At 34.4% G+C, this 27,990-nt stretch overlaps 4 protein-coding genes across 5 annotated transcripts; all 4 read left to right on the top strand.

The window, feature by feature from the left end:
* The first annotated feature begins 1,004 nt into the window (after positions 1-1,004).
* On the top strand, positions 1,005-3,035 carry LOC149406167 (chaperone protein dnaJ C76, chloroplastic-like). Its single transcript, XM_089618329.1, has 6 exons — positions 1,005-1,160; positions 1,239-1,434; positions 1,526-1,721; positions 2,204-2,310; positions 2,394-2,598; positions 2,701-3,035. Exons 1-6 carry the CDS (start codon positions 1,069-1,071, stop codon positions 2,817-2,819), a joined length of 915 nt encoding a protein of 304 aa, XP_089474455.1. The 5' UTR covers positions 1,005-1,068; the 3' UTR covers positions 2,820-3,035.
* A 1,264-nt stretch (positions 3,036-4,299) lies between these two features.
* LOC149406168 (Core-2/I-branching beta-1,6-N-acetylglucosaminyltransferase family protein) lies at positions 4,300-9,391 on the top strand. 2 transcript variants are annotated; one of them, XM_089618271.1, is made up of 11 exons: positions 4,300-4,922; positions 5,227-5,340; positions 5,593-5,693; positions 5,896-5,967; positions 6,131-6,212; positions 6,329-6,409; positions 6,899-6,937; positions 7,504-7,569; positions 7,697-7,846; positions 8,065-8,193; positions 9,251-9,391. In XM_089618271.1, the coding sequence occupies exons 1-11, from the start codon at positions 4,698-4,700 to the stop codon at positions 9,254-9,256; spliced, it is 1,065 nt and encodes a 354-aa protein (XP_089474397.1). In that variant the 5' UTR covers positions 4,300-4,697; the 3' UTR covers positions 9,257-9,391. The 2 variants fall into 2 exon arrangements, with proteins under 2 accessions (XP_089474397.1, XP_089474365.1); XM_089618239.1 differs by lacking the exon at positions 9,251-9,391 and adding an exon at positions 8,333-8,582 and having other exon boundaries at positions 4,301-4,922.
* Positions 9,392-17,413: 8,022 nt separating this feature from the next.
* Positions 17,414-21,058, top strand: LOC149406169 (Raffinose synthase family protein). The gene is made up of 4 exons (XM_089618089.1): positions 17,414-18,944; positions 19,332-19,509; positions 19,799-20,166; positions 20,273-21,058. The coding sequence occupies exons 1-4, from the start codon at positions 17,712-17,714 to the stop codon at positions 20,834-20,836; spliced, it is 2,343 nt and encodes a 780-aa protein (XP_089474215.1). The 5' UTR covers positions 17,414-17,711; the 3' UTR covers positions 20,837-21,058.
* A 3,809-nt stretch (positions 21,059-24,867) lies between these two features.
* LOC149406170 (basic salivary proline-rich-like protein (DUF1421)) lies at positions 24,868-27,880 on the top strand. The gene is made up of 3 exons (XM_089618188.1): positions 24,868-25,293; positions 25,606-25,881; positions 26,655-27,880. The coding sequence occupies exons 1-3, from the start codon at positions 24,985-24,987 to the stop codon at positions 27,648-27,650; spliced, it is 1,581 nt and encodes a 526-aa protein (XP_089474314.1). The 5' UTR covers positions 24,868-24,984; the 3' UTR covers positions 27,651-27,880.
* The last annotated feature ends 110 nt before the right edge of the window (positions 27,881-27,990 follow it).

The following is a 27,990-nucleotide window of genomic DNA, read 5'->3' on the forward strand; positions in this document are numbered from 1 at the left end:
GTGCTTAGTTATTGAAATCTGATTAACTGTTATTGAAATCTAGTCAACAATTATTGAAATACGAATAACACTTTTTGAAATCTAGTTAACGATTTGTGAAATCTGGTTAATAATTATTAAAATTAAGTTCAAAACATTGATATACTGAAATATAATTAACAGTTGAAATTTGGTTAATATTTTTTGAAATCTGATAAATATTTATTACAGGTAAAATAGATATTTCAAAAACCAAAACTGTTATTTATATAAAAAAAAAATTATGCACTTAATATTGTAATTACTTTAAAACCATTTTATCTCATAGGTTAAAGAAGTATATAAATATATCCTTGAACAAAAATCATAATTTGAGTTCATAAGCGCTCTAATTTCAACATACAATGAGTATGAAAAACTCTCTACATGAGAAACATCATCGTCATAAATTTATAAATTGTCACAATAATTACGACGATAAATAGTGTTTAGGTAATTATTCGTATTTTTTCATTAATAAGAAAGTCTAAACTAAAGAGTGATTTATTAGTTAAAATTTTCTATATAAAAAAAAAAAATTCTAACAAAAAATTGATAATATTCTTTCTCCCTAGAAAAGAGATGAAAATTAGACGTGGTTGTTCTTTTTTTAGCGTTAAGCTTTATGCCTTATTTTAAAATTGTTTTTAAGTCCATATCTTTTCTTAATCTAAAATTATATGGAAATATAAATCATGCTTAAAAAATACCAAAAATATATACATATAAAAATAAAAACCTATTTTTTTAAGATAAGGGCTTTTTACAGATGTCTCTCATTTTATCGTAATTTTGTATGGACAACTCAACTCGGTGAGAACCTAAATAACAAGGTTTTTGCCACGTCGAAATACCTTTTTTACTTTTCAAAGTTTTGACGTGGAGAGCTAGAATTGGCTAGAGGATCAAAGCCATACAGAAAATATCCATTAAACACCAAGTGGCAAAATATCCAAAACACCAAATGCACAGTCATACGACTATATATCTATATACCTCACTTACAAAAGCTCTTCCTAAGAATATCTTGAAAAACAGAATTCAAGAATAATGGCCACGTCACTATCTTCTTCATTCTGCCAATTTTCTGCGCCAAAATCTTCCCAAGCTCATGGATATTCATATTCCACGCCCATATGGAGGTGATAGTTAGTATTATAAACATCCACGCCACGTCACTGATAATAACAAAATAATATATAATACTTTTTTTTATACAGCTCGAGATCACCAGGAGTACGGACGAGTTGTACGATCAGATGTTGCAGTGGAAAAAACACAGTGAAGAGATCGAAAGAAGCAGAGAAGAGTTACTACGAATTGCTCGGAGTCTCCGAGGACTCCGATCGCCGGGAAATCAGAGAAGCATATCGGAAGTTACAGAAGAAACACCACCCCGATATCGCAGGCCAACAGGTGTCTCTGAATCATCAGATCGGTCAACGGGAATTGGTTTGACTTTTTTTTCCTGAGTAATATTTATAGTTTTTTTTTTATGATTAAAAAGGGTCACGAGTACACTCTGCAACTAAATGAGGCGTACACGGTTCTGATGAGAGACGATCTGAGAGGGAAATACGACGCTTCCGGTGGGAGAGCGCACAGACGATTCGACAGATCCAATAAAAACGGGTCGGGTTTCAGCGTGTGGAACGGACCTATGAGACCCCAAGGCTTATTCATCGACCAAAATGCCTGCATAGGTAGGTACTCTATATTTTACCGTTCTTGTACGCATTTTTGCATTTATGTCCCTAATCTTTTCTATAAATTGCACTCTAACCGTTAATTATTCATAACTAGTGCTTGTAGACGCTTAAACCATCAAAACTTGGCATGTGACTTTAACTTTTTATTTTGGTAACAATGGTGTATGTCGAACAAATTAATCTTTAAATTTAGCCCTTAAACTTTTCGAGTTGATGCAAATTAGTTCATAAACTTTTAAAAAACATGAAAATAATTGGTCACGAGAAATAGTTATTTATTCGTAAAAAAAACTACACAGCGATTATGTAAAAGAGATCGCGTATGTCAAGTTTTGATAGTTTAATTTAAAAGTGTAAAAAATATGCTCAAAATACAATTAGCTAGCCGGATTTTTTTCTTTCAATTTTCTTCTTAATTATAGTTATTTAATATTCCACCCCACCTAGCTTTGAGATTTAGAGTCCTACTTTGACAGGGTGTAGAGAATGTGTCCATTACGCGAGCAACACATTCATGATGGATGAGGCAATAGGAAGTGCGCGGGTTAAAGTACAATTTGGGGACGATTACCAAAATATCGAGGCAAATATCAAACTAGTTACATTTTTAGTTATTATTAATTTAATTTATTGAGTACGTAATACAAAAAAAAAACGTTATCTCAGGTCTCGGTCGAATCGTGCCCGGTGAATTGTATTCATTGGGTGAACAAAGAAGAATTGTCGGTGCTCGAGTTCCTAATCCAACCTCAGCCCAAAGAAGGGTATGGAGTGTTCGGAGGAGGTTGGGAAACACACAAAAATGTCTTCGACGCAGCTAAATACTTCAACAAGCAAATCAAGAACCAAGAGTCCAAACACGGAGATAATTGTACATTAAAAAACATGCTATTGAAATATTGATTTTTATGTTTTGTCGTCTATGCTAAGATTTAATATGGTATTTTTTATTTTTCTTAAATTATTTTTGTAGTCGTACATGAAGAGGAAACCCCGGCTCAAGCTGAGGCCCGAGACAAGGCAAGCAAGGAAATTAGGATGGAGAGATTTTCAAAGGTCTTGGATTGGGCAAAAGAAGCCTTTTGGTTCTAGTTCATTATGTCTCTCTTGCAAATATTGTGGTTTTACTAGTGTGAAAATATATAGGGTTTGTAGTTTTACTTCATCAAGTAAATATTAAATGTAAAAAGAACAAAGTGCACTAGGATGTCATTTTGTGTTGTTTGTAATTAATGTTGCTTGTTACACCAAATCACATTATAGTTAGTTAACAATATGAAGTTTCATGGGTTTAAGGTTTATTATGAACTTATGCAGAATTTTGTATATTTGTTATTTTAATGATCATATTAAGCATCACTTGAAATACAGGTTAAGTATTGCCTTTAAGATTATACAAGACAAAAACAATAATGCAAAGAAGAAGAAAAAATGAAATTATGAATTATGATGTATATGACCCACTTGAGTGAGAAGGTAAATTAAATGTTGTAGAAACTTGCACTAGAAATGAAAGTTATATGATGGGAATAATATATAGAGATTCCAATATTGGCATCTAAATCAATAATGCTCAATTTGATAAATAAATAAATGATAATGCTCAATTAAACTGGTTCGTTGGTTAATATTGTATATATGAAGTTAATAAATTATATTTTCAAGCTAACGACCGCAATTAGTTGGTGAGTGAATTGCTTCATTGCTTGCATTATAAAAAATAAATAAATAAAAAACCCACTATCGCAAAGCTGACTAAATTATTATTTGCTTATAATTTAATTTATAAAGTGTGACATTGACTCCCAAGTCCCAACAAATGGCTCATTATATTATTGTAACAACTCATGGTTGGTGGTAGCTTGGTGTCTTTCCTATTTCTTCACATTTGTCTCAGATTATGAAACCATACTATCAAAGGTACATTTTTTTTTTCTTTCTATTTCTCCCTTTATTACGGTTTATTATTTTTGAATAATGGCTCATATTTGATCATCTAGTCAGTGTTATGTGTTTTATATTCAATCCATAATCATCAACGATCTAAAAAAACCACCCCTCAACAAAGTACAAATCCAAATTTTGGTTTTGAATCTTTTGAGAAAATTTAAGCAAAGTGCTTGATTGTATTTTTTTTTATCCTTCTTTATGTTTTAAACTTAGAGTTGATCCTTTTGTCCACACATCTTCTTGCAATCAATCATATTAAGAAGGCTTTAAGAAGTTTATTTTTCCTTAAATTGCTTGTTATGCATATAAAGGCAAAAGCATAGAAAGCGGAAGATGTGAGTTAGAGTAAATCTTAATGCAACGATATGTTTTATGCTGTTTTTATCACACTATACTCAAATTAATTCTTTGTAATCTTACTTCATAATTTACCAAACCAAGAAGAATTATACTATTCACATAATAAAAAAGATATACAAAAATTCCAATTCCAATCATTTGAGAGTACAAATTCGCTCTTCTCCATTACACGCAACCTGAAAAAAAAAAAAAAAAAAAAAAAAAAAAAAAAAAAAAAAACACACACACCATGAAATGAATAAAAGTTAAACTAAAAATTATTCCCACTAGCATTTTGGCAAGTGAGTCTCAGTTCAACTCTCTTTTTATTCACTCTCTCTATGCTCTCAATTGCTCTTTTTCAATCCCAAAAACCTTCACATGCTTTGTTCAGTTCCAATTCAACAATAAACCAAAAACACTCTCATTAATTCACAAAATCATCTCTCTCTCTCTCTCCAAGTGCACCACTGACCACGAGACTCCCGAAAGAGCTTTGCTTCGTATCCAAAATTGCTCACAAATCAATGAGCTTGGAGTTCTCAGAATCCATATATCGGATCTGAATCGTTTTCATCGTTGAAATTTCAATGAGTTCGAGCTTCGTTTAGACCTGGGAAAAAAAAGGTTGATTTTGTTTTACTTTCTACCTATTGTTGTGGTTTTCGCTTCAGCGAGTGAATGAAGCGAAAACTAGCTCAGCAGAAATCAACGTACAGATGGAAGAGAAAGCTTTTGGCTGTGGTATTGCTAGGTTTTTGCTTCGGAAGCTTATGGCTGACTCAGACTCGGTACAGTCAAATTATGACTCTCTCTTCTCTGCGAGCTCCGAAACCAAAGATCGCGTTCTTGTTCATTGCTCGGAATCGGCTTCCATTGGACATAGTTTGGGATGTTTTCTTTCAGGTTCACATTTTGTCTTCTGAAAATTCATTTTCTTCTTTTGATTTATTTTTAGTAGTGTGGATTTAGTTCTGAGTTTCTATTTCAGTTTCGTTTCTGTTTCTAGTAATTATGAAAAAAAAAATTATGGTGAATTAAATCAAATTCCGAACTTTCCAAAAGTAATACAATCTCTTCGAAATATCCAATTAAAGCCGGAGCTAATCATAAAGAAAATTTGTGAGTCTGATTTTGGTTAAACTTTGCTTTCTTATGCAATGCTTGTTAACGAAGCAAATTCTTATTTTTATTTTACTATATTTTCCAGGGTGGTGAAGATAAGTTCTCAGTTTATGTACATTCAAGGCCTGGGTTTTTGTTCAACAGAGCGACCACGAGATCAATTCATTTCTTGAATCGTCAAGTCAATGATAGCATACAGGTTCTGCTTTTTAATCTAAATTTGTATAATTCCCAAGCTTAACTAGTCCATTAATTATAATTTTACTACCAATTCAGCATATAATTATAATCATTATATATTCATTAGATCATAGTTTCAGTTATTATAGAAGTTGCTTAGGCAAATTACAAAAAAAACTTGAGACTTATATCATGCGTCTATTTTCGGCAACTGATATACATATAGAATGTTACACGTTCGTTAATTTTTCGTCCTTTTTTTCTACTTCAGATAGATTGGGGAGAAGCGAGTATGATCGAGGCTGAGCGTATATTGCTTAGGCACGCACTTGAGGATACTCACAATGTACGCTTTGCTTTTCTTTCTGACAGGTGATTCTTTGTGTCCTCTACATATATTATTCTTTTATCAATGTACGTATAACATACACTACAAGATAATTGTTTGCCTAAGTAGGTCGAGTTTTCTTTATTTTGGTCACTGATCGATCCAAATAGTCCCGTTGCTTTGATCTTCTTTTGTTTGTTTTTTTGCTGTCTCTGATAGAATTTCAGTGTCTTGGCCTTTTTGCAGCTGTATCCCCCTTTACAATTTCAGCTATGTATATGACTATATAATGTCGACACCCACAAGTTTTGTGGACAGGTTAGTCACTTTCAGATCAATATAATTAGTGTTTGGGTGAATTTGTTTACCCTAGTCGTGTAATTATGTAATACTTATTTACCGTGCTATGAATGTATACATATATATAGATGTGAGTTGACTTGGTAAATTTCTGATGTTGACTTTCAAATACTTGAATCAGTTTCGCTGATACAAAGGAGGGTCGATACAACCCCAAAATGGATCCTATTATTCCTGTCGATAACTGGAGAAAAGGATCTCAGGTAACATTGTAGCTCAGATATTTTCACCCAAACTAAATGATTTGAAGGAAAATACTCAGGAACTTGACATCATTTATCTCTGCTTGAACTGATTATCTGACTCGTGTTTTGCTCAGTGGGCTGTTTTGACCAGGAAGCACGCAGAGATTGTGGTGAACGACGATACTGTCTTCACTACATTTCAAGGGAATTGCAAGGCATGTTTTTCTTCACGTTAGTTTAATGCTGTATGTTTGACCATTGCAACCTTGTTTTGATATCTCTTTTTGCAACTTTTCTTGCGTTATGGTGGGCACTGGGGCTTCTAACTGATTAAGTGCGTTGTATTATTTTGATCCCCAATGGTTGGTCGTTCACCGAATTATTTAGAATTTACAAGAGACCTGTTTTGATGTTTTAAACAATGTGATTTGCAAACACCCAAAATCTAGGAGAGCATCTGAAACTGGAGAAGTTGTCTGCAACCAGAATAAGATAATTTTACATTCCTTTAAAAAATCGTAAAACCGGAGTTTGTAAAGCAACAAAATTTAATTTAGTTGATGTTGTATCTCCTACTTTCATATCTTTACTGTTTTGATGAGAAAAGTAAAACAGTTATATCTCAGTCAGTTTCTATATTTGGATTACTTAGCCAATGAAACATATTTTCAGTCCACTTACTTTTATCCATAATAACTTTGCAGAGGAAGTCACTACCTGAGTTTTGGCGGGAGCGTCCCATTGTGAGTTCTCTCAATCTCTAACAACCCAGTAGTGTTACCTTCTAGAATTTTTTAGTAAATTCTTAAGTTTTGTTAAAAGTTTTAATTATAATGTATTTTTAGCACAAATAATTCTTACAAAAATGGTCTACAAACTAGTGATTTGTTGCATATGTATTTTCTTACAAATTACTTTTTTTTTGGCGCAGTAGCTATTTAGCCGATTGCAAACTTGATCTTAAGGAAATAGCTAACGTTTCGTTTATATTGGTAAATTAGCCATTTACAAAATTAACGTATGAAAATGCTAAGGACAATCATGTAAAATACTATCTGATTAGTGAGGCAACGTCAGCAAATGTGACTAGATTTTCAACATGTTTAAAACGTTGTCTAGATTGCAAATCCAATGTATCAAGTGGCATAGTCCGTGTGATTTTTTAAAAGGACATCAATCTTGGGTGCATAATATATTCTAAAAATTAGAATGCTACAAAATCAATATTTGAGGAACTATTTTGCCACTCATAAAAATTCATGTAGTATCTGAGCTGAAGTCTAATTATAAAGATTGATCTTCTTTTCAGCCAGTTGATACAGCCAAGGAGCATAATTGTATACCAGACGAACATTATGTTCAGACGCTGCTAGCTGTAAGTTACTATTCCATCAAAGTGTCTCGTGATCTCTTTTTTTATTTTTTGGTCCAATAGAAACGAGAATAAGGTGAGTCCTTGCGAATAAAAACACCACTTTCTTTCTCCTGGAAAATAAATTCAGCAAGAGGGACTAGAGAGAGAAATAACAAGAAGATCGCTGACACATACGTCGTGGGACCTATCATCCTCTAGGGAGCATGAACGCCGGGGATGGCACCCACTTACATACAAGTTTTCCGATGCCACTGCAACGCTTATTCAGTCCATAAAGGTAATATGTCAACTGGAGGGATAAATAAGTAATTTACTTATTCGAAGTCATTGAGGTGTGAGTCATTAGATATGGAAAGAGTTGTCAATTACTATTTTGGTTTCCTTGAGGTGAGTCATTATTAATGAAAAGAGTGTCATATCGAATAGCGCGCGACTATTTTTTATAGAGCTGAAGTTGTGAAATATATTTTTTTTAAATATTTATTTTAAAAACAGGAGATAGAATTTATCAACTATGACACTGAGTATCGACGAGAATGGTGTACTAGCAAAGGAAAACCCGCCCCTTGTTTTCTCTTCGCCAGGAAATTCACACGACCCGCCGCTCTGAGACTCATCAACTCAGTAAGTTCTCACATCTGGAATCTTGGTCTTAATCTGAATATTCCATTTCCATTTGTTTTGCCAAGCGATTTTCGAACACATTGCATATTAAATATTTCACTTAATAATTATTTATTTATTTATGTTTCTCATCGGACAGTCTGCGCTGGAGCTTTAGGTGAATCGAGACGTACAGCCTAAACTAGTCAAAGTTAATGTGTAGCCCTTTTCTTCTTCCAAGTTTTATGTAGATTAAAATGTCTATTCTTAAACCTCCTATCAAATAAGATGAGCGAGTCCGTAGCAAATTAGGAAAAGCCATCAGTTTACAAACAAAAAAAGAGAGAAAAGTTAAATATTCTTATTAATATAATGGTGTATAGATTTGTTTTCGTACGTCAATAAAAGAGTTAATACCTCTCTTCTTCTTTTACTTTTATTTTATAACTTGTTTGAGCAAAATAGCACATCTTTCTTTCTCTAAAACAACGAATAACTTGTTTTGCTCGACGTCTAAATCAGACAAGGGTTTTCTTGTCCTTTTATTTCAAATTTTAATGCAATTTTATGCAGAAAAACAGAAGCATAAAATTATATATAAAAGACTTAGAAGTGTCTATTTGAAATTTTTGCAACTTTTGTACATATTGTCCTGAAAATACTCCTACTTTGCACAATCTATATTGAACTCCAAGAGAATGCATTAGTGGCTTCTTAAGTCCACGATTTAATATAGCCCATTAAAACGACATTACTGGGGCCTTCCCTTTTTATTTTGGGGAAGTTCAACAAATATTTTATTTGAAGACGATAATTTTTATAATATCTCATATTTTTAAATTTTTCATAAATACCTCATTTTTAATTTTCTGCTTTTTCCTTATTCTGAATAAAACTTTTGATATGGAAAGGAAATGCTAAATAAAAGGGTAAATAGTAAACAAAAAAAAAAAAAAAGAGTAAGCAACAAATAACATATTATAAAAGAGATTTATGGAGTAAAAAGATAACTAACATATTTGAGAAATTAAATTTGAAAAGAAAATACAAAAATTAATTTCCACTTTATTTTTCTAAGCTATAGATTTAACGTGGAAGGCATATATACGAAGGATTTCTTTTGGGTTTAGAATACTCAAGATCATTTAAGTGAGACTTCCCAAATTGGCACTGTTGGCTAAGCAGAGGAGCAAAGCACTGGTGCGAAAATAAGTGGAGGTACATAGCTTGAGCCTAAAAAGCTCATTAAAAAAAAATAGTTTGCTTTTTTTGTTACAAACACAATTATAATTACGAAGAAAAAAATGTATTTACTAATTTTGTTATAGAGATTTTCACAGATCTATTATCTGTTCACATGGTGAATATTTTAAATTTCTTAGTACTTTCTATCGTCCACAAGTGTCATTGTAAGCCTTGCAACTCTCATTTTTTAAATGCGGGATCAATGAAAGTCCAAAAAACACATTAAATTAGATATGTATTTGGATTTAATACTTCCCCAAATGTCTATAATAAATAACCAATTGGAATAAAATAAACATACTTTTTCTATTCCATAATAAGGATTGCATTGACGTGGAGAGAGACACATATAGGTCGCCGCGTGATTAGTCCGTACGTGTCAATTAATTTAAACCCAAACTTGCAAAAAAAAAATATCTCGCTAATTTTTTTAACAAAAAAAATATCTCGCTAATCAATTCGACCACAACACATTACCAAACCACTCCAACGAGACGGATCGTTTGGAGTTTTGTTTGTTTTACAATTTTACCCCCAAAAAATGTAATATAGGAAAGTACATGGACACGGTATTGCACGCGCATATGTGGTTACATTTTCGTAAAACTTTGAAAAAATGTTAGAATTTTATAATTATGTTTATAAAGTATGTGTCTAGTGGAGAAAAACTAATAAGTTTCTAAATTCTACGATCCGTCGCCATATATAGCTGTGGTGGCCGTGGGACGGACAAAAATTATTGCGGCAGAAAGTAATAATAATTTGATTTGTTAAATATTTCGAAATTTTAATACTATTGAAACACAAACTGAATTTAAGGTGCTATTAATCATATTTGATAAAAATTACTCTTTAGTACTGTTATACCATTATATTTGAGCATTAAAATTTTAAAGGATAAAAATGGACACAATTATTCAATTTTTGTAGAATTGCACTAGACTTTTTAATAGAATACGGGTAAAACACGTATTGATATAAGCGAATAACATCTTAAACATTGAATTCCTATATTTGGAGTTGATAATTTATATTTTATATATACATATAATACCATGTATCAATTATTAAATAAAGAGAAGAAAAAAAAAACTAAACTTCACAAATCTCACATAACTAGGAGGGTCAAATCAATGTCCTTTTATTCATTAGGCAATGCCACGTTTGCGAGCATGTGCGTTCATCAATGGTTTTTGTAGATAAAATTATAAAATAGCTTCAATATTGATCGTGGCGTTTAATTCATTACAAGAAACTCTTAAATAATGAACTTGATGGCTCACTGAGACGATGATAAGTGTAAACTCAAACATACACGAAAATCGTTCTTTCTTAATAAATAAAACACACATAAATGAAATCGATTACGTGGTAACCATTGGAGGACTAAGGTGGTAACCATTTTAAGGGACTAAACGACAAAAGTTAGTTGATCCATTTGGTAGTTCAAGCAAACGGTTTTGACTCTTGACCGTTGGCTTTTACTCCTTCAGATTTCTTGCTTACCCAACAAGCTACCTCGTAGGACTGTCCACGTTGCCCGGTCCCACTTTATCTTGTTATTAATTTCATTATTATTTCTTTTTAAGAGAAAAACTTTATGCATTTTTCAGAGTGTCGGTAGACTTGGCCCTCTTGTAATACTTTTAGTCGGCACGCAATCAAGTAACGGATAGTGGATACTATTATTTTCTAAAAAAATTGGGAATTCAATGGATAGAGGGAGCTTGGAAGTTGGAATATATTAAGAGAAAATAATGAATTTAAAATCCCTGAAAAAGGGGTAGTTAGTTAGGAAATCACTAATTAAATTAGCAATTGAGACTAAGAGGTATATGATGGTGGAGAGTATTTTTAACTTTTTTCAAAAAGCTGAGATACTTTTTCTTTACTTTGAGAGTGTTAGAATTAGAATATTCATTTTTCCAAGCTTTTCTTAGCTGCCTTGTAGAATATATATATATATATATATATATATGTATGTATATATATGTATGTATGTATATATATGTATGTATATACAAATTAAGAAAGAAAAAAAAAGGTGGAACGATCGACTTATTGAATTTGTTTTGGCTCGTAGTTGAAAAGAAATCTCTAATAATAATATAAGCGAACGAGATTCCGGAAAGTCCTTAAAAAAAGAGATTCCGGATAAAAGAAGAAGAAACATTTTACTTTCGATTCTAGTGTAATGTATATATGAGTTCTAAAGCAAAATCACGAATATGAAAAGAGATTCGAATGAATGCTGCTAGTAAGACATTTGGTATTTTTTTTTTACATAAGATATATTTAGAATATTACTCAACAGTTATCCTCCATATTAGACACGTGTATAAGAATAAGAGAACTATAACTGTATAAAAAATAAAGAGAATATTTTGCAATATTTTATATTCGCGTTGGGTAAAGGATCTATTCGGGACCTAGAAAATTAGATGGAAAAATATTAGAACTTATTGTATTTTCGTTTTAGTGTTTGAAAATTTTGAGGAGAAGACAAAAATACATAACTAAAAGATAAAATCATTTTCTTTAAAAATATGTAGATTATGAAAATCTACTTAAATTTGTACCCACACATGGCTATCTTAACCACAAACTTTCGGTGACTCCAAAAATAATAGAAAACTTTAATTTGTCCCCGCATTTTTCTTCATATCTACTCAATGATATTGGTCACTTCACTTTTATTTTTTATTTTTTATATCTTGATCATTGCATTGCATCGATACTCTTTTTCGTTACGTGGTTAGCCAGACTTGTAAAGGAATATACAATATAGTATTCTTTCAGTAAAGTATTGATAAATTTTTGGTCCATATAGTTAGTTTCCAAAGGAAAAAATTGACATAAAAAAAAATTCTGATATATCTTAACTAGAACACCCTTGATCACTTTTATATCAAAATAAAACTCGCGTTAATTCATTCCTGAATATTATAGAGTTCTCTAGGAGTTGATAAGATGAACTCATAAAGTTTATATATTTAGCAACTTGACTCCCTCAAAAAAAAAAAAAAAAAAGCAACTTGACTCCCTCAAAAAAAAAAAAAAAAGCAACTTGACCAATAAATAAATTTGCATGCACGTGTCCCATCCCATAAGTGTTTTTCTTTTTCTTGTCTTATTGTGTGGAATGTGGATTCTTCTTTTTGCTTCTTTTACTTTTATCATTGAGCTGTTAAAAATATACGTAATTGTGAAAAATAATATACGCGTTCTATATGTGTTAATTAACTACCCAAAATCTTTAATCACATTATAAATAAGTTTGTATATATTTATATATTATATCGTATGAGGTTAGTAAATAATGATCGCACTACAATTGTTTTCTTAATTATCGTTTGAAAAATACTTGATTCATTTATTGGCACTAACATTCCAACAATGATGTTTTTATGGATTTATACTTTTCATTAAGATTGTGAAATAGAATCATAAAAAGTACAGTTATGGTTAGGACGGTATTTCCTCGATGAATCAAATGTTTAATTGAGAGGTAGCAATATGTCACGTAGGGTGTATATATATATATATATATATATATATATATATATATATATATATATATATATATGTTGTAGTCTCAATAATTAATTAAGGGAGTCTTTGACACGCTATTTTACAAGGGCACTGTAGCGAAATAACCAAAATGAAACTATGAAATTTGTTTATAGCATATGTTTCACAATTTTTAGGGAAATAGCCAACAGACTTATGTGACAATAATTAAGGTCTGATTTACCCTTATTTATTAACAAATTCGTCACTTTCTCTCTCCTATTTTTTTCCTACACTTTTTTTTTACATAAAAACTTCAAAAAACCATATCTATCTCATATGAACTCGAAATTGAGTGATTCCAAATCCTACGGATTCGTGACGCCGAGATCTTCAAAAATAGATCCATTGTATTTGATGAAAAATCATGTTTAATACCATAGATGTAGAAAAATCACGTTACTAACTTAAATATGGAAATAACTGGAAATTTTTAAAATTATTAAAATAAATAAATGGAAACGTAACTATGATGCATTAAACATAATTTTTCATCGAACTCAATGGATCTATTTTTGAAGATCTCGACGCCACGAATTTGTAGGATCTGAAATCACTCAATTTCGAGTTCGTATGAGAAATATACGAATTTTTGAAGTTTTGATGTAAAAAAAATTATTTGAAAAAAATAGGAAAGAGAATGTCACGAATTTGTTAATAAATAAGGGCAAATCAGACCTTAATTATTGCCACATAAGCCATTTGGCTATATCCCTAAAAATTGTCAAACATAGGCTAGATACAAAATCACATGTTTAAAGTGGCCTAGTTACTTACAAATCTCTTTTTACAAAGAAAGAACATACACATATGTATTGATGTATATAGGGAAAATATCACGAGTATCCATTGTGTTTAATCGAAATGCGAGATTTATCCCCTCTATTTTTAGAAATATCAGACATATCCCTCCAGTTTAATATAAATGACATATACATCCCCTAAAAAATGTTATATTACAAATATCACCATTTTCGTTTATTTTTTACAAAAAAATAATTTGAAATCCCCTAAATACCCTTAATGAAATAATTTTTTATCTTCTATTCTATATACAAAAAAATTAAATTAAAAAAATTTCTTTATAAAAAGTTAAGGTTTTTTTTTATAAAGAGAGATTTTGATTTTTTTTTATTAAAATAGTAAATAAATATTTATTCTATTAAGGGTATTTTGAGTAGTTCAAATTATTTTTTTGTAAAAAATAAACGAAAAGGGTGATAATTGTAATATAACATTTTTTTAGGGGATGTATATGTCATTTATATTAAACTGAAGGGATATATCTAATATTTCTAGAAATAGAGGGGATAAATCTCGCATTTCGATTAAACACGAGGGGTACTTTAGATATTTTCCCATGTATATATATATACTTGATGAAATCAGTGGCTCTAGACGTTTAATTTCCAACTTTACCCCATGTTATCTTGTATAATATCACCGACGCACAAATTATACATTTCATCATAAATTATGATGAAAACGCTATATACTTCCACAAATGAAAATATTGTGTGAACCTACTTTCTAAACACTAAAATCTAGCTCAGAAGAAAGAAAAAAAAATCAGTGAGGATAGTTTGGGAAAAAATTATATTTTGAAAGATAGACCGCGTATATGAAATATCAAGTTTACTCTCTTCATCGACCCAATATGCATTAATCCAACATTGCAGAAGGAGCTCATGAGCGTTAAAAGTAGTTGTAACTTAGTTTGAGTGACTTGGTTTTATACACAAATTTAGGGTATTATAGGCTTGCAACCATATTTTGTACCCAAAAAAAAAATAAAAAAAAACATTTTGAGGCCTTTTTTCACCATTGGATTAATTTTCAAGGCTATATGACCCTGAATTATTATTTTGGGTGTGGCTTGTAAAATCCGTAAAATAGGCTTGGGATGTGTTTCACGTTTTAGTAAAAGCGACATATATGAATAGTGAGTAATTATACTGTACAAACCATATACATAATCCTCTTTTAATTGCGTATCGTCTTATTTTATTCATTTGTGTGAAAATCAAACGATATATATTAGTAATAAAATCATTCTACTATACACGTTGGTATCAAATGATTTAACACCACATGCGTTGTGTTATATAATAATCAGACTATTTCAAGTAATAGTAATGTATTTCTAACAGAATTACAGAAATGATGATGTACAAACGCGCGTGCACACACACACACATATATATAGTATATATACACCTGTGTATATATATATTTATATACATATGTGTGTGTGTCATGCATTTTAGGCGGTTTTTTCAAAATAAATGTTTTATGCATCATACGAAATCATTCCAAATACTGTACAAATATTAGGTATATGAATTCAATTATATTGAATGATCATATTAAAATTTAAAACACAAGACTAGTCTTTATAATCTTCTTCAAACAAAAAATAAATAAATTTCTTGACTCCAAACTTGTGTACATATTTTCATGTTTATTAATTATTTGCATAAATATTTGAAGTAATATGCATAAATATGGTTTAAATGTTTTTGTAGCAATATATTTGCTCAAACTTTTGATGGAATAGGGTTTAGGGTTTATTCAAAATAGAATATATTTTTCATTATCTATTAGCAAAGTATTTTTTCTTATACTTCTATGACAACAAATTATGTAATGAAAAACTTGCATTGAATGACAAATACATCATCCAAAAACTGTATTAAATGATAACCGTAGCCATAACGGTAGAATAATGCTTCTTACTGGATAATGAGAAAATAAATCTTCCAATTAATCATACTTTTAGAATAGTCACATTCAGGAAAAAAAATTATTTTATAAATGTCCACAGTAGATTTATTCAACCATATATCGTTTCAAAAAAAAATATCAACCATATATATCATGAGTTTTAGTAAATGAGCTTTAGTTAAATATTGTTTTCGTATCTTGTATTTTGAAATATATCACAATCATATCACTTGTTATATGTTTATTTCTAAACTATCTCTTATTAGAGTTTCTCCAATGCACAACTCTATAACTTTATTTAAACCTCTTCAATGGTAACAACTCTATAACTTCATATTTGGTGTAACTTTTACATCAAATAATCAGTGTTGCAACAAATTTGATATAACATTGTTCATTTGATGTAAAAATTAAACCAAATATTTAAACATTATTTCATAGTTAAAAGTACATATTTTAGTTAATCCAATAAATCAAAATATTTTTTAACTGTTTGGATCTTTATACATAATCCAAATTTATTTCTTCAATACCACTTAAATTAAGGGGCCGTTTGGTTATGTTTTCTGTTCCCGTTTTCTGTTTTTTGATTCTAAATTCTAGAAAACAGTTTTAGAAAAACTGTTTGGTTATGAATTTAGAAAACATATTTAGAATCATGTTTCTGTTTTCTTTGAAATTTGTTTAGAAAACAGAAAACAATGAAAAGTTGTTTTCTATTTTATCTCTATACAATTGAATGGAAAACATAACCAAACAACATTTAAAATATTCTGAAACGTAATTCTAAATCTGTTTTTTAAATTTAAAAATTAGAATCAGAAAACAGAATTTAAAAACAGAAAACGAGTTTAGAAAACTAAACCAAACGGCCCCTAAGCTAATTAAAAAAAAAGTTTATAGATATCACACCAAATTAAAAATATAATTAATAATAGTAATTTATAGATGTCAAACCAAATTAAGCCGATCATTAAAAATACTATTACAAATATTATTATTACAAAAATTTTAACATTATAATAAAATACTACTACAACGATAAAATACGACAAAAAAACATAGTTAAACTTATAGAATAACAAATAGCAATACATTCAACAAGAAACATATTGCACTACGTGGTGCATTGATAGATCATTTGTGGTATGAATATATGAATATAAATTAATTTAATTAGTAGTATAATTTTTTTTTCAACTAACCAGTCTTTTAGTTTCTTTTGAGATTTTAGATAAAATTTTATTTTATTAAGAAAATAGTTCAAAATTCAATTAGCTAAAACAGTTAATTTAATTTATTTAGATTTGATGGACTATTTTTTTAATAAAATGAAATGAAGAGGCACTTTCGTAATAAATAAATAACTGACGTAGGATATGAAAATATTAGTCGATTAAAACTCGGAGGATCTGCATAGTATTCTCCGAAATAAAGATACATATTAGATTAATATTGTCCAGCCATAATAGTCAAAAATCACCCTTTACTTCATTTTATGCACACACGTCACATTTCCATTTAAGAGCACTCAAGAAAAAAAAAATGAATAATGACAAAACCTGAAATACAAATTTAAAATAATGAAAAAAATAAATTAGAAAACTTAAAACATTAATTAAAAACCTATCTTTTGTCGTCCAGCTCAGGACAAACTCCACGTCTAAAAATTTGTCTATAAATGCACAATTCCCTATCTAATCTGTCAGACTACCATACCAAAAAAAATATATATATATCTTCACAGAAGTTCATATAAGCACATATCTAAAAACACTACCCAGATTCTTTTTCCCCATCTATAACAGATTGTCAAGAATCTTCATCTTTGTTCATATATTAATCCATGCATAAATATTCCCATACACAAATATATTCATCACGTAACCACACTATAATTTCTCACTTTTCCCTCTCTATATAAACCCACTTCCGTTCTCTTCATTCTTCACCCAAAGATTTATTATAAAAAAAAAAAATACAAAATTCACAAAAAAAAAATGGCTCCGAGCCTGAACAAATCCTTGTCCGATGACATCACCGCCGGAGCACTCGTCGCCGACATGACGTCACACTCCCCGTTCGCGTTGAAGGGGACGAGCCTCACCGCGAAAGGCCACGTCATCCTCTCCGACGTCCCCGCCAACGTGTCACTCACCGCTCCCACCGCGAAAGGGTGCTTCCTCGGCTTCGACGCGGACGAGCCCAGCAGCCGCCACGTGGCACCGCTGGGAAAGCTGAATGGAATCCGGTTCATGAGCATATTCCGGTTCAAAGTCTGGTGGACCACTCACTGGACCGGCTCTTCGGGCCGAGATCTCGAATCGGAAACCCAAATCGTTATACTCGAAAACGAAAACTCGCCGGAAAATAAGGACCGACCGTACATCCTGATTCTCCCGATCATCGAAGGCTCGTTCAGAGCCTCGCTCCAGTCCGCCGACGGAGATTTCGTCGCCGTCTGCATGGAGAGCGGGTCAACGAAGGTCAAATCCGCTAGTTTCAGCTCCGCCGTGTACCTCCACGCCGGCGTTGACCCGTTCTCCCTGGTCAACGAAGCCATGGAGGCCATGCGTTCACACCTGGGGACCTTCCGGCTCCTGAGCGAGAAGACTCCGCCGGAGATCGTCGACAAGTTCGGGTGGTGCACGTGGGACGCGTTCTACCTTACGGTGCACCCGCACGGCGTTTTGGACGGAATTAGGGCACTCTCCGACGGAGGCTGTCCGCCGGGGATGGTCCTGATCGACGACGGCTGGCAGTCGATCGGCCACGATTCCGACCCCTCCGCCGGAGAAGCCGTCGGAAATACAGTCGCCGGCGAGCAAATGCCGTGCCGGCTCTTGAAGTTCCGGGAGAATTACAAGTTCAGGGATTACTTGTCCCCCAAGCAAGAGTCTGGTTCGGGTTCGGGTTCGGGTACGGGTATGGGTGCGTTTGTGAGGGATCTGAAAGAGGAGTTTCCGAGCGTTGGACACGTGTACGTTTGGCACGCGTTGTGTGGGTATTGGGGTGGGCTTAGGCCCAATATGGATGGGCTTCCTGAGGCCCAAGTGATTAGGCCCAAACTGTCTCCTGGGCTTGAGATGACGATGAAGGACCTGGCCGTCGATAAGATCGTGGAGACCGGAATCGGGATGGTTCCGCCGGAGAAAGCGGCGGAGATGTTTGAGGGCCTTCACTCGCACTTGGCGTCGGTTGGGATCGACGGCGTTAAAGTTGACGTCATTCACGTGAGTCCTTCTTTCTAAAAAGGAAATTTAATATTATATTAATGCTTTTTAGATTTCTTAACCAACTCACTCTTTTTTTTACACACGGCTTTGACTCGTTTATTTGGTCAGCTTGCTATTTTATATTTAATTTTTTTTTTTATCTGGATTGATTTTGTTATTATTGTTGTAATTCTATCCACTCTTGAAATCTATATTTAAAAAATTGAAGTGGATTTAATCACTCACGGATTAAGTGATTGAAGTCGGGGAGACAAATTTGAATTTTTTTTTAAAAGGGTAAATTCATAAAAATTATAAAAATTTGGATTAAAAATACAAAAAATTTAGAGTGAATTTTACAATTTTTAAAAGTTTAGGGGAATATATGTTTGTATTGGTGTACAGCTATTGGAAATGTTGTGCGAGGACTACGGTGGGAGAGTAGAGCTTGCAAAATCGTACTACAAAGCGCTAACGGACTCCGTTAACAAACACTTCAAGGGCAACGGTGTGATTGCCAGCATGGAACATTGCAACGACTTCATGTTCCTTGGAACAGAAGCCATCACACTAGGCCGCGTCGGTAAGTAAATAACTATGTCAATGATTTCAAATCACTTGTCCTAATCTTTTATTTGTCCTTCAAATAGTTTTAGAAAAATGATAAAAATGACATAAATTCTACTTCAGTTTTTAAGTGTTCATGCTTTTATCTTAATAACGTTTCATATTTCTATATGATTTCATACTTAAATAGCATAAATTTAAAAACGAACTTCGAAATTGATTAAAAAAAAAACATGGAACTTACAAATACATTGACTTAAACATTAGTATAATTTGTTTTTTTTTTAAATTATGTGGACGTAAAGGGGATGATTTTTGGTGCACGGATCCGTCGGGGGACCCAAACGGGACGTTTTGGTTGCAAGGTTGCCACATGGTCCATTGTGCCTACAATAGCCTTTGGATGGGAAACTTCATTCACCCGGATTGGGACATGTTCCAGTCCACGCATCCTTGCGCAGCTTTCCACGCAGCCTCGCGGGCCATCTCTGGAGGCCCAATCTACATTAGCGACTCGGTGGGCCAGCACAACTTCGATCTCCTCAAAAAGCTCGCTTTACCTGACGGGTCTATCCTCAGGTGCCAACACTACGCTCTTCCCACTCGCGATTGCCTTTTCGAGAACCCTCTTCACGACGGCAAAACCATGCTCAAGATTTGGAACCTCAACAAGGTACTTAATTTTTCTCAAATTTTACTAATGAAATATATATATATATATATATATATACACATGTATAAGTGTAATTTATTTATTTATTTATCTTAATTTTTTATAGTACACCGGAGTTATAGGGGCATTTAATTGCCAAGGAGGAGGGTGGTGTCGCGAGACTAGGCGTAACCAATGCGCTTCTAAATGTTCTGTCTCGGTAACATCAACGACCAACGTTAAAGATATCGAGTGGAAAAGTGGTGAAAATCCAATCTCAATCGAGGGAGTGGAAGAATTTGCGATGTTCTTTTCCCAAGCCAAAAGCCTTGTCCTTTCCAAGCCCTCTGAAGATTTTGAGATTTCCCTCGAGCCCTTTAATTTTGAGCTAATTACCGTCTCACCCGTGACCGTTCTACCTAAAAAGTCCATCCGATTCGCTCTAATTGGTCTAGTCAACATGCTCAACAACGGCGGTGCCATCCAATCCGTGGCCTATGATGATGAGAAAAGCTCAGTGCACGTTGGAGTCAGGGGCACCGGAGAGATGAGGATTTTTGCGTCGGAAAATCCGATGACGTGTCGTATCAATGGACGTGAAGTCGAGTTTGGATACGAGGATAACATGGTGATTGTTCAAGTCCCATGGCCGGGCTCTTCATCTCCATCTATTGTTGACTATATTTTCTAAGTAATTTTCTGATTAACTACCGTGTGTACTACTAAAAATAATGTGGTTTTTTTTTCCTTCCAAGTTGATTGGTATTTATAATATGGACAAGTGAGAAATACTTGTCTTACATGTATTTTAAGATGCATTGTTGAGTAACTAAAATAATGTATTTTGAAGTGAAAAATGTAAGCTTTGTTATACTTAATCTCTTTTTGCAATACGAAGACGCTTTTGTTTCCATTTGATGTTCTTCTTGTACTGAGCAAAGTAAAATTAGTTCGAGAACGGTACCAAAGTGGTTAAAGTAAAACATTAAGATAAAAAGACAATATAAGTCTAAAAAAAGAAAACAAATATGGCTGGCTGAGCTGGGCTTAGAGACATCATTTTCATCATCGTAATTCATTGGAATAAATCGAAATTAATTTAAATTAAGAATAACAACGATTCTTTTTGTCGTCGCTATTGTAAAAAAGAGTCATTGTTATAATAATGACGTTAATCTCGGGCATTGAAAGCTAATGAAAATACCTTTTCCGTTAGTGTGCCTTCTAGTGCTTAACGGACACAGTAATTTTCATTAGCTAAAAATCGGATTCCGAGCTTAACAAATGTGTTATTTCCGTTAAGTTTATGAGAAATGATAATTTATGATAATTTCCGTTGATTAAAAAAGGAAAAAAAAAATCAATCTTAAATGGGAATTGAAAGAGAGTAAAATGTTAAATTTATAAAACAATGTGCTAATATAAAAGTAAAGAAAAGAGTAAGAATTTGTCGAAAACGGCCTCGTGAAAAACCTCTTTGAGCAAACCCAATAGGATAAATTTCGGTAGAGGACAGAGTCCCTTACATCTTCATTAATCATAATTCAAATTACAATGTAGAAGTAAAACATTACAATTCTAACAAGGTCATTTTCTACAAATTCTTACTCATTTTCTTACTTTATATATTACCACCTTGTTTTAATATTTTAATCCATTTCATTTTCAATTTAATACATATTTTTTTAAATTAACGGATATTATTGAAAATTATAATTTCTAATAAGCTTAACGGAAATATAATTTCTGTTAAATTATCGGTAGGAAGCCGTTCGTTAAGCCAGTCATTGGAATCAAAATTTCTGATAGCTTCTGATTCCGATGTCCGTAGTAAATAGGAAAGAAAATAGCTCAGCAAAACTGGGATAAAGTTGAGCCGAAAGAAAGATCCACCCTACAATATGGGGTAAAAAAGCCAAAATAAATTATTTTAGCCCTTATAAAAATAAAACCGATTATTGAACCCCTTTCACGCTCATGTCACGTCGAGGTACTGCAGAAGAAAAAACTGCAAAATCCGATCCAATTTATCGTAATCGATTAGTTAACATGTTGGTTAACCGTATTCTGAAACACGGAAAAAAATCATTGGCTTATCAAATTATCTATCGAGCCATGAAAAAATGTGATGTTCATCCAATATAATCAAGTGCATTGAAGAAGAATGAATAGACTCCTTTATAGTATTTTTTTTCTTTCCTATTTTGTTTTTTAAGAGCATTTAATTGCATTTTGAAGAGTAAAGTCTTTATTAAAAAAAAGAAGAAAAAAAAAAAAGAATAAGGGTAAAATCATGTGTCAATCAGTGCCCCACTGATTTGTTTTGAAGATTTTTTTTTTTGATAAAGTGTTTTGAAGATTTTTTTTTTTTTTTGATAAAGTGTTTTGAAGATATTTAGTTAACTAGACAACAAGCCGACCACTGCTTTGAAAAGTGATCGTGTAAATTAGATTTTTATTTTTATTTTTATTTTTTTATAAAAAAAATGGTGAAAATTTTGACAATTTTGTTTTCTCTAATTATTTTTGTCCTCTAAGAAAGGTAATTTTATCTTATTTGTGCTATATTGATCTTTATTAGAAGCGTATTATAGCTAAATAGCCTCCTATAAATATACAGTTATGGATATGGCCAACATTCTGTTAATTTTGGGTAAATGGCCAGCCCAATTTATTTACACGTACAAAATACCAAAATGTCCTCATAACCGTTCCCGACCATACAGTCTACAAAATAAATTAATTAAATCAATATTTCGGCTAATAACTACCGGGGTTATCACGGCCATAATTACGCTCTTCCTTAATTAATACCAAAGATACACAAATATTCTCTCTCATTCAACCACAAATTCAAAACGAAATAAAAAGAAAAAAAAGAGCAGAACCAGAGACCTCGTACTCCAAAACCGTCCAGGGCGTGGTGGATCCGAGAGGAGTCTTCACTGACATCTGCATCGGATGGCCGGGATCCATGGCGACATCGTGCCTTCAGAGGCGGACTGAGGACGCTCGGAGGCGACAGATCGGGAGGCCGGAAACTGCGCTGTGGAACTCGATCGTGGACGAAGCGGCGGCGATGGAGGCCTCCGCGAGAGACGAGTCTCTGGATGAACCTCTTCGTCCCCATCTGGAACGCCTGTGTAAGAACGTGGTCCGGAACCGGCGGCGAGGCGGCAAAAAGCGTGAGCGGAATGAACACCGTCCCCGGAAGCTGGCTGTTGAAGCTGCGATCACAACGGCCAGAGAATCGCCGGCGTTTTTCTGGAAAGAACGAAGCCGCGCGGGAAAGCGAAGGTGTCGCCGGAGGTGACGAGGACGTTGGCGGTGGTGATGAAGCCGACCTCGAGCGAGCCGTACATGACGAAGACAATCTCGGTGGCGCGTGGATGTGTGTGGGGAGGGTTGAGGTTTGCCTCACGAGGACGATGACGCTTAAGGCTTTTTGTTTTTTTTTTTCTTTTTCTTGTACATATAGGATTAAAAGGGATTGGAAATTTGCAAGTGCTTGCTTATTTATTTGTGTAAATAGATAGCCTATTTACAATATGTTCGTGTAAATAGAAATCATATTTACAGTATATACGTGTAAATTTGAAGCTTATTTACAGTATATTCACTGTAAATACAAAGCCTATTTACAGTGTATTCGTGTTGTAAATAAGCTGTCAAATCAATTAACATCAGATAACGTGTAAATAAGCTCGCAAAATTTTCTCAAACCAAGTCCAAAAATTTCGGGAATACAATAGCTGCTATTCAATTCAGTTTATACCAAATTTTAAAAAAAACCAGCGTCATAATTAATGCGATTTTAATGAGTCAAATTACATGACTACTTTCCTATATAACTACTTTCCTATTCATTTTTTTTTTTAAATTTTTAAAAAACTGCCGCATATAATGAGTGATGATAATTAATAAGGGCAAATAAGTAACAAAAAAACAGTTAATATCCTGCCACGTAGGCGCAATGGCTATTTACAAAAAATTAACCAAATGTTGACTAAAACGCAATTGCCACTGTTTGTAAGGCTTATCTGGCCAATTATTTGTTATTAGAATTTCATCGTGAATTCGTGATCAATAGATTCGTCAAGAGAGGGGATATATTTACTGTAACTCATTATAAAGCATTTTTTAAAATAAAATAAAGAGAAGGGAAAAAACCAATTGTCTGAATCATTGCAACAATTTTGAGGTTAAGTATCAAAACTTGGCTGGCGTTTATAAGAAACAACGTTGTTATTCATAGGATTAATTGTCGCTTGATGAAAAAGCGGCATTGCCGTTTATAGGCTTAAGTGTCGTATGAAAAAAGTGCTATTGACGTTTGAATGCTTGAATGTCGTTTGATGAAAAGCAAGGACAATGAAAAAATGAGTAAAAGTGTCATTTTCTGCTTTTTCTCGGCTTAATTGTCGTTTCCAAAAAAAAAAATTCAGTTGTATTAACTGTCGGTTTACGGAACAGCAGAGTTGTCGTTTATAGACAAAAATGTCGTTTAGCGTAAGCGGAACTGTCGTTTATATTTTTTACTGTCGTTTTACTAAAAACAGAGTTGTCGTTTTTTAGTCTGTCTTTGTCTATATCTCAAAATCAGGGAAAAATTAAACCCAAATTCCTCGATATAAATTTGGGCAAAATCAGGATATTTAGGTAATATTCCAACTCCAAGGGACCAAGACGTCGTCACTAAGAAATTAGCAATATAAAACTATAAAAAAAAAAATAATAATAAACCTCAATACATTACAAGACTATTCCTCTTGGTTCTTCTTTTCAGACTCGCTTGCTTGAGAAGAAGAAGAAGAAGAAAAAGATTGGGGTTTTCGATCGATGAATACAGCGTCATATATGGACAAGCAGATTATGGATCTATCTCAGGGATCTTCGTCCCCACAGACCAAGGAATTCATCGACCTGATGAGCCACAACAACAACAACAACACTGTCCACACTTACCACCATAACAGCCACCACGTAGACGAAGAGGAAGAGCAAGAAGACGAAGATCGGAGGCTCGGCCATGGCGGGAATGTGAATTTCACCAAGGACGATATCCTCGCCAGCTACGATTTCCAGCCGATTAGACCCGTCGCCGGAGCCGCCTCTTCCTCTCAGCCCAAGGCCGCTTCTCCGATTAGGGTAAGAATTTGATCTCGGCTTGAGCTTATTCAATAGATGAATGTTCGAATTGTGGTTTTCGCTTCGATGTGGCGATTTTTTTATGACTTAACTGTGCTTGTTTCTTCAATTCAGGGAATTGTAGAATTCGTTAGGTTTGATGTGTTTGAGCATATATGTATATGAGTCCAAAGTCCGTAATTTTTGTTTTGCTTTGCTTTCTAATTTTACTGTTAAATTTGGTCTGTTTTCAAATGCTTTAAATATCATTGTACGGTGTATTTGTTTGTTCACACATATTCAGTGATGTTTTTGAACTTTGAAACAATACAGAACTATAGCTCTATGGACTCCCTCGAACCGGGCAAGCTCGTACAAGAGAAGGACCAAAGCGATTCATCATCGATCATCGCCGAGATCGACAAGACCATGAAGAAACACGCCGACAACTTGATGCACGCTTTGGAAGGTGTTAGTGCCCGGTTGACTCAGCTCGAGACCAGAACTCGTCATCTCGAGAGCTCTGTGGATGACTTGAAGGGATCGGTCGGGAACAACCACGGGACCACCGACGGGAAGATGAGGCAATTGGAGAATGTTCTCAGAGAGGTATTTTCCTATCTACCTTTCCTTTTTTAAAATATTATTATTGGGTGATAGTACAAACATACGACATAGTTTCGTTACGAATGAGTTCTTTGACGTGGGAAAGGTGTGTTATTGGAGAGCCAAAGCATAATATGCACATTTCTGCTGCACATGATTTAATGTTGTTTATCTGTGAAGCTTTCCCTTAGGACCTTAGGGATAGTATTGTAATTAGAAAATGATAGTTTGGTATAAAACACTTGTATAGATAAGAGTAGAGTGTAGGTGAAAATTTTAGGATGTTTCACAGGGGAGAGATCAAGCCTCTCGAAAGCTTGTAATATCTTGTATTTTCCTATTTTGTGAGTAGTGAGAGATTCAGGGTCTTATCACTTTCCTGGAAGCAGGATCAAGTATGAGCTTCTTTGCTAGTATCAGTTGCGGAGTGAAACTCAGTCATAAAATGGAACTGCCTGTTTCAAATGTACTACCCTTTTTGAGTCAAAGATATAGTTCACAAGAATAATGAGTGTCTGGTTCAACCCAGAAATTATTTTCTTTTTCAAAATCACCTATATCGTGTAATCGCTCACATTTGAGCAAATTCTATAGACTTCTTTGTGGAATGTCGGTTCTCCTTCCTTCCTCTTTTTTACTAACCGGTACAAAAATTTGAATCAGGGTCGTTGGTCGAGAGTTATCCATAATTTTTTTTACAGCTAAACCTACATTCCTTACTAAATGTTACCATCATTGCGCTGCTCATAATACAATCGGTGTCGTTCATCACACAGGTCCAATCCGGGGTTCAGGCCATGAAGGACAAGCAAGGTTCGGTGGATGCCCAGCTTCTACAGCTTGCAAAGCTACAAGTGTCCAAACCAGACCACCACCACCACCACCACCAAGAAAGTCAAACCCAGAACGTGGACCCCGTTCCGATCGCAGCCACCGCTTCGGCCCCGCTACAGCCCCACCAGATTCCGCCACCTGTCAGCCACGCACCCCAAGTCCAACAACACGCCTCTTTCCCTCCCCCGAACGCTCCTCTGCAACCAGTCTCACCGGTTCAACTCCCGACCCAATACCCTCCTCCTCAGACCCACTATCATCACCCCGGCCCCGGGCAGACCCACGAGCCGCCCAGTCAGCAGTACCCGATGCCCTCCAGCCAGCCGCCACATCAGCAGATTCCTCCCCCGGTCCCGCCGCCACCTCATCAGCAATTCCAGCCGACCCCTCCGCCGCCGCAATTCTCTCAGCCGCCGCCCGAGCTCCACCCCCACATGGCCCACCATTCCGAGCAGCCGCTCTCTTACGTTCCTCCGCAGACGTACCCGCCGCCGTCCAGTGGGCCCCAGCAATTCTACCCGGGCCCGCCTCCGAGCTCTTACGACCGGCCCGGCTCGGGCTTTCCGGCGGGCCCGCCCAACGAGCCGTTTCACTACCAGTACGGCACGAAACCCCCGCAACAGCACCAGATGTCTTCTTCTTCGCCTTCCTCCGGCGGAGGTTACCCGCAGATTCCGGCGGCCCGGACGCTGCCTCACGCCTTGCCAGCCGCCGGAGCGGCCGCCGGAGGAGGAGGGTCCGGCGGGGCGAGCCGGGTCCCGGTGGACGACGTGATCGATAAGGTGACGACGATGGGGTTCCCGAGGGACCTCGTGAGAGCGACGGTGAGGAAGCTCACGGAGAACGGGCAGACGGTGGATCTGAACATAGTGCTCGACAAGCTGATGAACGACGGTGATGGCCAACAGCCCAGAGGAGGTTGGCCGTTTGCTCGGTAGTGCCTTCGCGGTTCCCTTTGTTCTTCGGGTGTGTGTACAGAAACTTTGGGGAAACTTTTCAGATGGCTGTGTGTTTTTTCATGACCATTTTCCTTTCTCACTCGGTTGTTTATCTGGCTTGTGGTTATTTTCGAGTACCTTAATTACATTTTATTTATATATACTTCCAAAATAATTAAAAAGTGAACTATATAAGTTTTTTTCTATTTCAGGTGTTTTTTTTGTCCTTCTCTTTAACGGATTATGCTCAATGTTGCTGTTGGACATGGTGTTTTTTCGTTTCCTATATAATATGTTGAATATTAGTAAAAAAAAAAATTGTGTATTGTCATCCGAGAAA

This window comes from Urtica dioica, chromosome 1, assembly GCF_054948205.1.
Source record: "Urtica dioica subsp. dioica isolate 48M chromosome 1, U.dioica_male_clone48M_v1_H2, whole genome shotgun sequence".
In the NCBI taxonomy this organism is placed as follows: domain Eukaryota; kingdom Viridiplantae; phylum Streptophyta; class Magnoliopsida; order Rosales; family Urticaceae; genus Urtica; species Urtica dioica.